Source organism: Gossypium arboreum, chromosome 12 (genome assembly GCF_025698485.1).
Source record: "Gossypium arboreum isolate Shixiya-1 chromosome 12, ASM2569848v2, whole genome shotgun sequence".
NCBI classification, from domain to species: Eukaryota; Viridiplantae; Streptophyta; class Magnoliopsida; order Malvales; family Malvaceae; genus Gossypium; species Gossypium arboreum.
The window spans coordinates 63,539,285-63,552,064 of record NC_069081.1 but is presented as its reverse complement, the minus strand read 5'-3'; the positions used below and the strand labels follow the sequence as shown (position 1 = coordinate 63,552,064).

Below are 12,780 nucleotides of genomic sequence, written 5' to 3'. Positions count from 1 at the left end.
ATTTAAGACATAGCTTTGGTTAGTGACAAAGCTAATGTTTTATTGAAGTAAATAACACAAATTTAAATCCAACAACATATAGTTTTTATTGGATTTTAAAAAAATAAAAAGACTAAAATAAACTTTAATAATATAAGTTATTTTAATTACGAAAGGATATTCTAGTAATTTTTCTAATCGAGTTAGTATTTGATTGACTCATGACACTCACTTCGGTAGAGGCTTAAATAATAGTATAAAAATACAATTGATAGAGTTAATAAAATGTGCATAATAAAATTAAAATGTACAAAATAACTTAAAATAAAACTTTGGTTTAGTGATAAAATTAATGTTTTATTGAAATAAATAGTATGAGTTCAAATCCAATAATATACCGCTTTTTATTATTTTTAAAAAATAAAAGATTAAATACCCTAAAATAATATAACTTATTTTAAGTATAAAATAATTTTTTCTTAATACTCATAACACCAAATTAATTAAAGGCTTAAATAATAGTAATAATATATACATATAATTGATGAAGGTAGTAAAGTGTTCATAATAAAATTAAATTATACAAAATAATTTAAGATAAATATTTGGTTTAGTGATAAAGTTAATACTTTATGTTTTATTGATAATTTTTATTAATTTTTAAATAAAAACTAAAAATACTTTTCAACTATATTCTTTATTTCAATTGAAGAAATTATTATAATTTCTCTAATCAAATTAGTATATTAATTCGTATATATAAAATTATGCAATGAGACAAAGTGCATTATCGAAAAAAAAGAGTGCATTAAATTTAAAATCGAAAGAAAAACCAGCCGGAACCGAAAGGCATTGACTATTGGGTCAAGTCATGGCTGAAGGACTCGAAAGGAATTGAGGCTACAAAGACAGCCCAGAAACCATTTGATGGAACAATTTGTATTCCAGAAAAGGAAGAGGGGGAAAAATGCAGATCTGGCGGTGGCTATGTTTAAAACACAGTTTCCCCGTTTGTTTTGCTGCCGTCTCCTTTTTTCTTTTGCTTGTTTCTTCTTCTAAATCTCCTCTCGGTATCCACCCATTAGGTATCCAATTTCCAAACTCATTTCACCATTTTGTTATTATTAATTTAATTGAATTTGTTAATAAATGAATAGATGCCAAGTATTTTGCTGCGGAGGTTATCAAGTGTAAGGATGGGTTCAAATCATTTACCAGAGACCGTCTTAACGATAACTTCTGTGACTGCCTTGACGGCACCGATGAGCCTGGTATTCTCTTCTACTGTAATCGAATCTATTCTTTTACTGTTAATTCAGCTTCTAGGCTTTGACCCCTTGTTCCCCTCCATCCCTACATTTGTAATTGCTTCTGAATGTCATATGTTTTAAACAAAATCCTATTGAGTGGGCATGTGGCCTTTAAAGATTAGTTCAAAGGCGAAACTTATATCAAGTCCAGTCTATATTTTATGTTAACTGATCTGCAATAACCGTGTATGCAAACTTGTAAATATATGTATCATTTTGGTCTGAAACTGTAGGTCCATGAACAATTCTGTAACTAGTATTTCCCGTAGTTATTTTTTGCTGTTTCTCTTTCAAATGGTGCAGAAAGCTTGCTGAAAATTTATGGGTTTTCAGGTTCATAATTTGAGTCGATCTTTTATCAACTGGTGTACTAAATATATTATCTTTGCGGTATAATTAAAATTTCATCATTTTTGGACTTGATATAAAATACTTCCTACATTCCTTTTCTTTTCTAATATTTTATTTTGACTTGCTTAGTCCATTGGCTGCCTTTTATTGTTTGTGCAGGGACTTCAGCTTGCCCAGCAGGCAAATTTTATTGTAGGAATGTAGGAAGTATACCTCAGTTCATTTTTTCTTCTCGAGTTAATGATCATTTTTGTGGTGAGTATTATTTGAACCTGTTATTTTTCTTTTATCTTTGTTTAAGATCTTACAACTTAATGTTGCAGTAGTTGCTTTTATTAAACATGGATTGATTTTTCAAGAAGGAAACTAGCAATGGTTCAGGAAATGTTTCTTTTTCCATGGACTAGGGTATCTAAGGGTCTTCATAATGAGAGAGGTTTTTTTTTGGGGTGTTCCATGGTGGTGTATGCTGCCGTAATAGTTAGTAATCTAATGTGGCAAAGAAAGAATACCTAGGATTGCATCTTTGCATGCCTTTTATTCTCATTCTTTTTTATTTCCTATAAAGGACTGATTTTGCCACTGAAAACTGGTTTCTAACTCCATGCCCTTTGTTATTAAAGCATTAGACCACTATCTAGTCTTATTGCCTCACAACATATTTAAGGTCTTCATTCCTTCAAACTTTTGTCATTTTCATGGTTTGGTTTTGCGTGTTAGATTTTGAACTAAGTGTTGTGTTGAATTCTATGATTTTGAGCCTAATATAAATCATCGTTGGCGAGAATTGCCCCTTTTTTTTTTTTTTAAATATATGCTTCATCTTTCAGATTGTTGTGATGGAAGTGATGAGTATGATGGTAGCATCCTGTGTCCCAACACATGTATCATGGGTGGTAATGTCGAGTACAAAACTGAAGATTATGTTTCTACAACTAGTCATCTGCACTCTACTAAATTGAAGGAAATGAAAATTGGAATTAAATTAGAAGACTTGATTCAGACTCTTGCAGGTATTGAACGTAACTTATGACACTACTTTGGCCATGAATGGGTTGTTTGCCTAATAATTCTCACTTCAAATGGTTGTTTGTTAAGTTCATGGGTTATGGATAGGGCTAAGAGTCACTGGGCTATTCCCAGGAAAACCTGCTTTGATTGATAAAGCTTTAGTCCTTTTCAATTCCTACCTCGTGAAGAACTTATGATTAATAAGATATGGAACTCACAAAAAGGCACTCCTAATCTTGAACTCGTTAGATAGATTCTTAAACCTCTATAAATTGAAATGATTTTTGTATTATTTTATTATTTAGAATTGGTCCCTTAAATAGATTTTACGCAAGGTTCTGTTCTTATAGATTAAGAAACTGAAATTAACTTGGAGAATAAGAAACTATAATTAAAGAAACTAAAATTTACTTTTAATTGCCATAAAATACTTCCTAAATAAGTTATTCTAATTAGGAATGTCACTAAAATAAAGTTATTTCTCTTCTTTCCATCTTTGGTGCTTTTCACAAAGACATTTGACATCCAATATTACTTGTCTTGGAAAAAGTACTTGTCCTCTAGCTCGAGATTGCATAGTTTGTTCATTTGTTTGCCTGTTATCACAAGGAAGATTGCAAGGATATTTCAATTTTTCTACTCTCGTCTTGGTTTTGTACAACATTGTTAGGATCCTTTATCTCTAACCAAAATAATTTTTTTTTCTATTGGTGCCCGAATTAGTATGTTTAGTCAGAATTGTAGCAAAGAATCCTTTTCTCTTTGTTCACCTATCTTTTCATGAGTTAACTTTTTAATAAAAGGAAGGGTTGCAGTATTTAGAGTTAAACCTATTACCCACCCATCATTCTTGGAGTTGTTTTAAGCAACAAAAAGGGGAAATGTTGTTGCTATGTTGATGCCTTTAGTATTCAAGTCCGTCTGTTAGTGTTCTCTTAACATGCTTGTCATTCTTGCTAGTTGTTTCTTCTCAAAGACCCATGATAAATTCATTGCCTGAACAAGGTATGGAGGATTTTGCATCAACGAATCAAGCCTAAGTCCATTAATGATATGTATTAAGTAGAACTCTAGATATTTAGCATAGTTTAGGTTTTTTATTATTTAAAAGAGTTATATTTAATTATTAGAAATATATTGTAAATAAAACTCTTCAATTATGATTTGTTAAGATAGTTTATTTAAGAGTTATTTTCATTAGAAGTTTTAGAGTTGAATTTTGATTGGTTTATTAGATAGATTAATTTACTTAGAATTGGATAGGACTTTGGCTTATAAATATTTGACTTGGTTAGTCATTGTAAAGCATGGAGATTTTAGTTTAATAAATTTAATTTGTGAGCCTTTCTTTTCAAGGTTGAGTGATTCGCATTGTTTGTTTTCCCATTACCCATATTACTAAGTACAAGTTATTTAGGCATGTGTTAGGGAGTTATCCAATTATCGTTGTTGTTAGTCACTAGTTGATTAGGGTGGTGTAGGAAAAAAAATAATCAATTATCATTGGTGCTAGTCATAAGTTGATTAGAGATGGTAAATTTATAAAAAAAAGTTGATTAGAGTTGATATAAGATACTATCTTCTTGTTTTATATAAAAAAACATGTTTTCTTGCCATCTTAGGTTTCGTACTAGTTAATCTTGCATAAAACAAGTTGATGGTCCACTCACACTATATTAGCATGTGGCAACAGCCCTTGAAATTGATGTTTATACTCAATTGTTTTAGCCCATTTCAACTTGTTCTAGGGTTACTGTGTAATGGTGGGCCAAATCTCAAAGTGCAATATCCCTCAAATTTCATCCATGTGAGATTTGGATTCTCTAGCTCTCTCTAATCATAATCGTATGAAGAGCCACCAAACTAACCTTGCCTATTTATGTTGCTCGCTGGTTGAAAAAAAAATCTCATATTGATGTAACCAAATCAACAACTTCTCTAACCCATCAGAGGCGGGAACCCATATTTGTGTACTACAATACCATTTTGGACCTTTCCAATGGTTTTGGTTGATTGTTCGATCTATGACAATGGCTTCCATTATTGGTTATTGTTGTCAATATGCCCATTAGACTCCTTTTTGTGGTTTTAGTTGAAGCTAATAAATTCTTGCAATTGTAGTGATAGTTGTTGCATTTGATTATTCAATTTGGACTCCATCTCTATGGTGCTTGTGGCTATTTGTGACTAAAATTTTATTAATCTTGCTTAAAAAAAGCCCTCAACTCATTGGCATTGGAATCACCCATGGTGTTTAGTTTTGGTACCAAGTTTTAAAGATCTCGTGTTATGGATTTGGCATGGTTTTAGAATTGGATATGTGGCTCAGTGGTTGAAATAGTTAGGCCATTGGTTTTTTTCAGTTTCTATTAAAAAAATTATTAAATAATTCATAAAAAATTTAAAAAAATAAAAAAAATATTAAAAAAATATAAAACACGATTCAACAGTTGGCTAACTGGCTTTTTATTTTGTTTAGAGTAGTTTGTTGTCCAACTAGTTTAACTGATGGGCATCGAAACCACTAAAAATAATTGCTACAATAAAATAACTCTAAACAATAGTAAAGAGTAGAGAGTAGTATGGTCCAATTCATAAGGATTAAATATTATAATCAACTTTCGTGTTTCTTGTGAACAGAATTTTGGTCGATTCGATAATCGTGGAAATAGTTGTGTCCACGACTCTAAACAGACTTGCTGAAATATAAATTAAATAAATTAAGGGACTTGGAAACGTTTAAAAATTAAATAATTGAGATAGCAGAATAAGCAATTAAAGAAATTGAAAGTAAAAGTAAGTTAGAAAATGAATTTGAATTTTGCAAACAAAATTATAAAGCCTTAGCTCCAGACTTGGTGAAGTTCGGTCTCTGAATCAATATTTGAAAATGAGTTTTTTCCTCTAAAAAATAAGTCGGTTATAGCGGCTAAGAACGTTCTAACAACAAATTTTTCCTCTCGTAGTTGATTTTAGTAAGCCCTGCAAACCAACTTTTACCGATTATCTAATCGCGATACACGCGTTCGCGATTCAAGACTTCGGTAGCCTTGCTTTTTAAAGAACCTAACTCAGATTAACAGGCTCAACCGCGTAGGAAGTTTAAATCTGATTATTTTCTCCCTTGATGAGAATCTCACTAGTATGACCTCGCCAGGATATGTCAATTTGTCAACGGGAATCTGAATACAACACGATTGACTCGTCTTTCCAACTGTACGCTAAAACGACTCTAACTCAATGTGCACTTTGTGTTAAAATTGAGTTAACTTTAATGGATGAATTTGTCAATCTCGATATTCCGAAGAGATGATAAATACCGTTATGATAGATTTTTAGTGCGGATACATTTCTCACAATTCTTGATCGGAAAGAATATCAGTCTAAAGCTAAGTAGAGATTTAGTGAAGCATGAAATTAATCATACTTTTGTTGGTTTATGAAAATGGTTTAAATAGAAATGGTGATAGATGAAAAGGGAAGAGACTTTAAAAATAATTGAACAATTTTATAAAGAAATAAGAAAATGGAAATGGAATGACAGTATACGCATGAAATTGGAAGGGAAAAAAATAATTTTATTCAATTTCAAGTGAATTCAAATTTAACCTTTTCAATTGTTCATGTTCCAATTGTATTCTTTTCTGTTTGTTTTTTGCATTAAAGTATCTGAATTTTATTCTTGAGAAGATTTAAATATAAAATTCATCAATTAGCAGGAATTAATTTAAGAACAAGTTGATTTGAGCATGTAAAATATGCAAAATGAATATGCTATTATTAACCGTTTTGTCCGAATTGATGTATCAACCAATTCTTAGTCCAATTGGTTCGATTGATTGGTCCTTTTCGGTTTCAACAACTATGGGATCATGTCATCAAGGGATTCATAGAAAAAGCTATTTTGATTGATGAAGCTTTAGCCTTGTTTTGGTTCCTACCTCATGAATAATCCATGATTAATATTACATGTAACTTGTCAAAGGGAGTTGTTAACCTTAGATTTGTTGGAAAGAGTCTTAAATTTCAGAATAATTTTTATCTTATTTTTTTTACTAGAATTCTCCCTTAAATTGAGGTTACATAGGATTTTATTTTGTAGACTAAAAAATTATAGTTAACGAAATTAAATTTAAATATTTTAGTTATAAAAATTGCTTCCTTAATAAATTATTCTAATTAAGAACATTGTAAAAATAAAGTTATTTATCTTTCCATTTACTTTTAAGTTTGGTCATTTAAGGCATTCATAACAATGTTCCAATTTCTTGTACCAACTCTTCATTCCTACCCTTATGCGTACTTGTGTCATGGATCGCGAATCAAAGTTCGTGATAAATGCGCACAGAACGTCTCATGGATGTCAATTGATTAAATGGACATCGTTTTACTCACTTGAACTAGTTCGATTTGTAGAACATGTAGAGAAACCCATTTACTTGAAATATTGGTGAAATAGTGAAGCACTTGAGGAAAATTAAAGTTGCCATGATAAATATGGAAACTAAGTTTAGAAGATTTGTATTTTTAGAAGATTTGTTTTTGTAATATTAGGGAATCGTGTAAATCATTTAAGAATCTCAATTGTAGATTGACTTTAATCTCGACCGTTGATGTAAAGTAAACTGTATCGTTGAATTTGGTGGGCTCAACTATAAATAGAGGCCTTCCTCTCTTTTGTAATCATCCCATTGTACTTTATTCAGAGTTAGTGAAAATATTTTGAGAGTATTTACTTAAACACCTTATTAGTGTTGCTTTCTTATGAATTTTCTGTTTGATTTGTTCTTTTTAATCTTGAAGTTGTTTTGTTTTATTTTCGGTGCTTTGAATAATTTCTACTATGCGTTCACTTTTCGAGTACTAAGCTGATTTAGGCGGATTTGAAATAAAGAAATTGTCTAAGGCTGCACGGATTGTGAAATTAAAATTTTACCCTCGTGACACTTTATAGTGTTATAGTCTCGAGCTACTAGATGATTTGTAAGAAAATTGTTTTTCTTAGTGGGGCTTTTCCTCTTGTCTTTTTTTTTTTTTTCGCATGAATGACTTATATTGAACAAGTGGAACTTGTAAAAGGGAATATCAAATCTTAGACTTTTAAGAGAGAATCTTAAACCTCTGAATATTGGAATAAACTCTGAGTTAATTTTGTTGTTATCAATTAACCTCTCAAATAAAGGTTACATAGGTTTATTTCTTTGTTTAAAAGACTTATAAGCTAAGTTTAAAGCAAGGGCTCTAAATAAACTCTTAATATCTATATCGAAGGGTTTCAAAAAGCGGTACAATAGTCGCTATTTCGCGGTAGCACCATTATCCACCACAACTGGTCTCTTCAATAACGATGTAAAAATATTTTACACCATTATCGACCAATAGTGACCGTAAAAAAAGTGGGAATAACGGTGTGCTGTATGCATTAAATTACCATTCCTTAGGAGGAAAATGAAAACTATACACAACAAAGAGAGTGAAAACTATCAGAAAATAGTTTTTAAGAGTAAGAAATGAACATGCACTCATCAATTCAACACATTAGAACATGAATTGAGTCACTCTTAAGGTTTTTCTTATTTTCGAAACATGTCGGGTATGGGTGAGAATGGGTTAAAGACAAAAATAGTTGAGATTGTATTTTATAAGAGTTAGCTATTGAGAAGAGACTTAAGAGCAGAAAGTTTAGAGTTTTTTATTAAACTCTAATATAACAAAGGGAGTGAGGGAGGGAGAGAGGAAAACTAAAGTAGAGGCCCAAGAGTAGAGAAAGAGACGAGTTTTATGAATTAATTTAATTTAATAGCTTATATGTTTCTTTTTATTTTGGAATGTGGAAAGTCATTAATAGCATTTCACATAATAAGAGAAAGATAAAGGTTAAATACAAAGTTGTGATTTAATTATAACTGTTCAAGCTTGTTTTAATGTCATGGGTCGCGAATCAAAGTTCTTGGCTAAAGCTCATAAAGTCGCCTAATGAGATCAATTGTTAAATAAAGCTCATTTAACTCACTTAAACTGGTTCGATTCATGGAACACATAAAGAAGACTATCTACTTGAAGCTTAGAGTTACCATGGTGAATGTTTGTTCTCTTGAGGGATAAAAGTATATAGTATTTAAATTCCTTAGGACTCTCAGCTTTTAGATAGATTTTGATCTCAATTGTTAATGTAATTTAAAATGTACTGTTAGATCTAGGGGAGCTCAACAATAAATAAAGGTTTTTCCCTCAGTTGTACTCATCTATTGAGTGATCGAATATTCATTGGCATTGCTTAAGACCATTGACATACAAAACATTTTCAATAAAGATTAAGAGTTTTTATACATAGAGTCGATTATTTCTATTTGTCTTTTGGAATTGTCACCAAATGTAACTTTTTTTCCATTTTTTAACTTCAATTTGATAAAATGACTATTGTCACCGGTCATATGTCTTAAGCATCCATTATTAAGGGACCATAAGTTTGTACTTGCGTTGTTCACCTTGAAGCAACAAGGGAGGGGGAGAATGTCACGAGCCTCGGTTCAAAGTCCGTGACCATTGCGATAAAAGTGTTTTATGGAGATTTACATATTAAATGAGGCTCATTTGACCCATAGGAACTTACCTAATTCGAAGAATAAGTGACGAAGTCCATCCACTTAAAGTGGCCCAGCGAAGCAGTTATGGGAAAGTAGGGCTACCTTGGTAAACAACGAAACTAATCTTAGAAGATTTTATAATCTAATAAGATTTGATTTTGTAATTTTGGAGATTGTGTAAATCCCTTAATTGCAGATAAACTTCAATTTCGTTCATTGATGTAACTCAATCTATACTGTCAATTTTGGGAAGCTCAACTATAAATAGAGTTTCCCTACTCCTTTGTAATAATCTATTGTATCTATTATATTGTATTCTTTGAGTTAAAGAATATATTAAGAGCATTTATTAAAACACCTTGTATGCATTGTTTTTCTGTGGCTATTATGCTCTTTCGAGTTTTTTTAAAGATTATTTTTGCAATATTTCGGTGCCTTAAAGGAATTTTGCAAGAATCTTCACTTTGCAAGAGTAAGGTTGGCTTCAGCACATTTGAAGTGAAAAAATTGTTTAATGTTGCACGGATTGTGAGAAGAAAGATTTAGTTTTGTGACACATGCACATACCAAATTCACACACTCTTGCTTCAATTTTATTCTATGCATCCACGCAAGCTAATACCATGATCATATAATTTATGTACAACAAAAAAATTGAGACAAATAATTAAAATCACAAGATAAATAAAATTCTACACCCTTGCCCCCTAGACGACTAAGGGCATTTTTGTGTCATTTTGAGCTTTTTCATTTTTTCTTTTGTTGAAGGCTATGTTAATAGAAGATCAAGCAAGCTTCAGCTTTGAATTAGATTCTTCTTTACGAATGAGCATTTTTAACTTTGGTTCTTGTTCATCTTTTATTGATTGAATGTTAGAATGGTTGCTTGCATTTTGAACTTATCTTGTTTTAAATTTCTTGACGGTTGATTATGATGCTAATTGTTAATCTAAGTTGATATGCATTATCTTGGTTAATTGCTTGTTCAATTATATCAAATTGCTTAGTATATTAGAATTGACGCTTCTAGTGGAAGATTTAGATTGAGTGGAGATTCTATTGTGTAAATTTTGGTATAATTCTGTTGAATAGTGAAATCGAGAGGTGATTTATTAACTAGGTGAGATCGGTAGGAGATCTTAGGTGGTAATTTTTATATTAGGATGAGATCGAGAGGAAGTTTCTACTTAAGAGTGTTAATCAATGTAATCGGGACATGCATGTAGTTTTGTAAATAATTAATTGACCAATTGACTATTGTCTTGATTATTTGCCTAGTCTAAGATAAGAAAGAGGGAGTCTAGGTTTGTTTCTTTAATTGGTAAGATAGATTAGTTGTTTAATGATTCCTAATCAAATTGCAATAATGATCCTTAAACCAATTAGACTAGTAATTGCCTTGTAGTTTAATCGATTAGCACTGTTTTCTCAGCAATTCCCTTGGAAGAACAATCCTTGGAGTATTTCCCTAAATGTTTCATTGTATAACTATCTTACAAATTGACACCGTTATGCTTGCAGTAACACTGTGCCTACACTGTTGATAATATTGATTGGATTTGTTGCATTCTGTGTGTATGGGCCAGTCAATTGACTATTACCCAAAATTTTCAGAATTTCAATCTTTTCTCCATACTCTTTTTCCGCTTTCTTTTCTTTTAATTCTTCTCATGTCACAATGGTTTACCTCCATTCGGGTAGATTGGTAATAATCTACCTCAATTTGGTCAAATTAGTGGTTGGTTGGTCGTCCCCTTATCTTTGCTTCCTCTTTTTCCTTTAATTCTCCAATCGCACTTTGTTCTGTTTAAAAGAAGAAAAAAGTTTTTTTGTTCTTTTTCTTTTTTAAAACTTTAATTTATAGAACTACAATAAATTTTTTCATATTTTATTAATTTAGAAAACTAATAAAATAATTTTATTTTATTTTTCAATTTTCTTAATTTTGAAACTAAAGATTTGAGAGGAAGAATGTTTTTAATTTTCCATATTTGTAATCATTTTAGAAAGGAGAAAAAATGTAAAATCAGGTGGCATATTTAGAAGTGGTGCATTCTTATTGTCTTATGAAAAGCAAAGTTTGATACATAATTGTTAATTTTCAAACTTTGGTTGTCAATTCTTCAAATTTATTATAGTTGAGGTAGTAAACTAGACAATGAATAAACGGACACACATATGTACATATGCATGACATGGTAAAAAACAACCAGTAAGACAAGAGTATTAACGAGATTTTTCATTTGCTTAATGAATGCCAAATGTGTAATTAATGCAGTATATATAGCACCTTCATGAATCTTCCTTTCCTTACGTACTTGTATTTAGATGGTGAAAATTAAGAATGAGTCCAACATAGAAGTAGTGTGCTTATAAATCTCGTTCATTGTGCTTGTATTTGTTTATGTGATTTGCTTTTCTCATTTTAAATGACAAAGTTGGACCTGATGAATCTAGGGTTGAAGATGATAACAGTAGCAGAGGTGGCTCTTGGTTGTGTTCTGGTGGTTAAATGGATATTTCATAAGCGTGTCAAGTCTAAGAAAAGACATCATAGATGAAGGAATCTACCGTTAGCTTGGTAATAATACTCTAGAATATCCTTGTCCTCTAATTTTCACTTTTTACATTTTAATATATAGGGGAAGGATCCACTTATTTCATAATAAAACTCAAGTGATTTTATACCATTTTATAATTTTTATACTATTAATATTTTAATGATCCAATCGTTATATTTCATATTTCATTCATGTAGATCATATATCTAATTGGAGTAAATTAAAATATTTAATTATTTATTTTATGTATAAAAAGTTTAATCATTAAATATATATTAATATAGACACTATTTTAGATTAATATGATAAAGATACCGATCGATTAAAAAATTACATGCATGATTAGTTTAAATATATTGATAACTTCAACGGTTGGATTGTTAAAATATTAATTATGGAAAAATTATAAAAATATGTTAAATTATTTTAATTTTATACCGGTAGATGTGAATCTTTATATATAGGAAATGTACTTGATTATGGTTGAGGAAGGATTAGAGACGCTGTCTCTTTTTGTTTCTAACATAACTATTGTAATTCACCCAACGTAAAGGATTGAGATTACATGTTTGAAGTTGCTGCGGTAATTGCCTACAACTTGCCAGCTGCGATTGTAATCACATTTCGAATCGACCGTTTATCTATTTCTAAGTTAAATCGTATGTTATCTTTGTAATTTTCTTGTAGAAATGTGACTTTTTGTTTATTTCCTCTCCTGGAATACGTTCGACAATCAACATTGTATTAAGTAAAGCTGCCAGAAAAGTTAGTGGAGAAAAGGTGGAGTCACATTTCCAATTGTTTTTGACGCTGAACTTGATACCAAATACATTTTGGTCGAAAGCAAAATCATATATATATATATATTATCCTTTTTCATTTTCAACTCACCATATGTTAATTGCAAAACCTTCTTCGAAATAGCATTTAAATAGCATTTGTAGTCCTCAACCCGATGATTGAATAAAAAGCAAAGTATAT

General features: G+C 30.6%; 1 protein-coding gene across 3 annotated transcripts; it reads left to right on the top strand.

Annotated features, from left to right (window-relative positions):
• Positions 1-738: 738 nt before the first annotated feature.
• On the top strand, positions 739-12,578 carry LOC108460461 (glucosidase 2 subunit beta). 3 transcript variants are annotated; one of them, XM_017759962.2, is made up of 6 exons: positions 739-1,064; positions 1,137-1,250; positions 1,800-1,895; positions 2,471-2,653; positions 11,696-11,819; positions 12,353-12,578. In XM_017759962.2, exons 1-5 carry the CDS (start codon positions 947-949, stop codon positions 11,797-11,799), a joined length of 615 nt encoding a protein of 204 aa, XP_017615451.1. In that variant the 5' UTR covers positions 739-946; the 3' UTR covers positions 11,800-11,819; positions 12,353-12,578. The 3 variants fall into 3 exon arrangements, with proteins under 3 accessions (XP_017615451.1, XP_017615450.1, XP_017615452.1); XM_017759961.2 differs by having other exon boundaries at positions 11,696-12,578; XM_017759963.2 differs by lacking the exons at positions 11,696-11,819; positions 12,353-12,578 and adding an exon at positions 4,400-4,810.
• The last annotated feature ends 202 nt before the right edge of the window (positions 12,579-12,780 follow it).

Bases quoted from the DNA above. Each gene is read 5' to 3' on its own strand.
- LOC108460461 (XM_017759962.2), top strand. From the start codon at position 947: ATGCAGATCTGGCGGTGGCTATGTTTAAAACACAGTTTCCCCGTTTGT. The intron at 1,251-1,799 runs GTATTCTCTTCT...TTGTTTGTGCAG, and splicing joins TGACGGCACCGATGAGCCTG to GGACTTCAGCTTGCCCAGCA. The intron at 1,896-2,470 runs GTGAGTATTATT...TTCATCTTTCAG, and splicing joins AGTTAATGATCATTTTTGTG to ATTGTTGTGATGGAAGTGAT.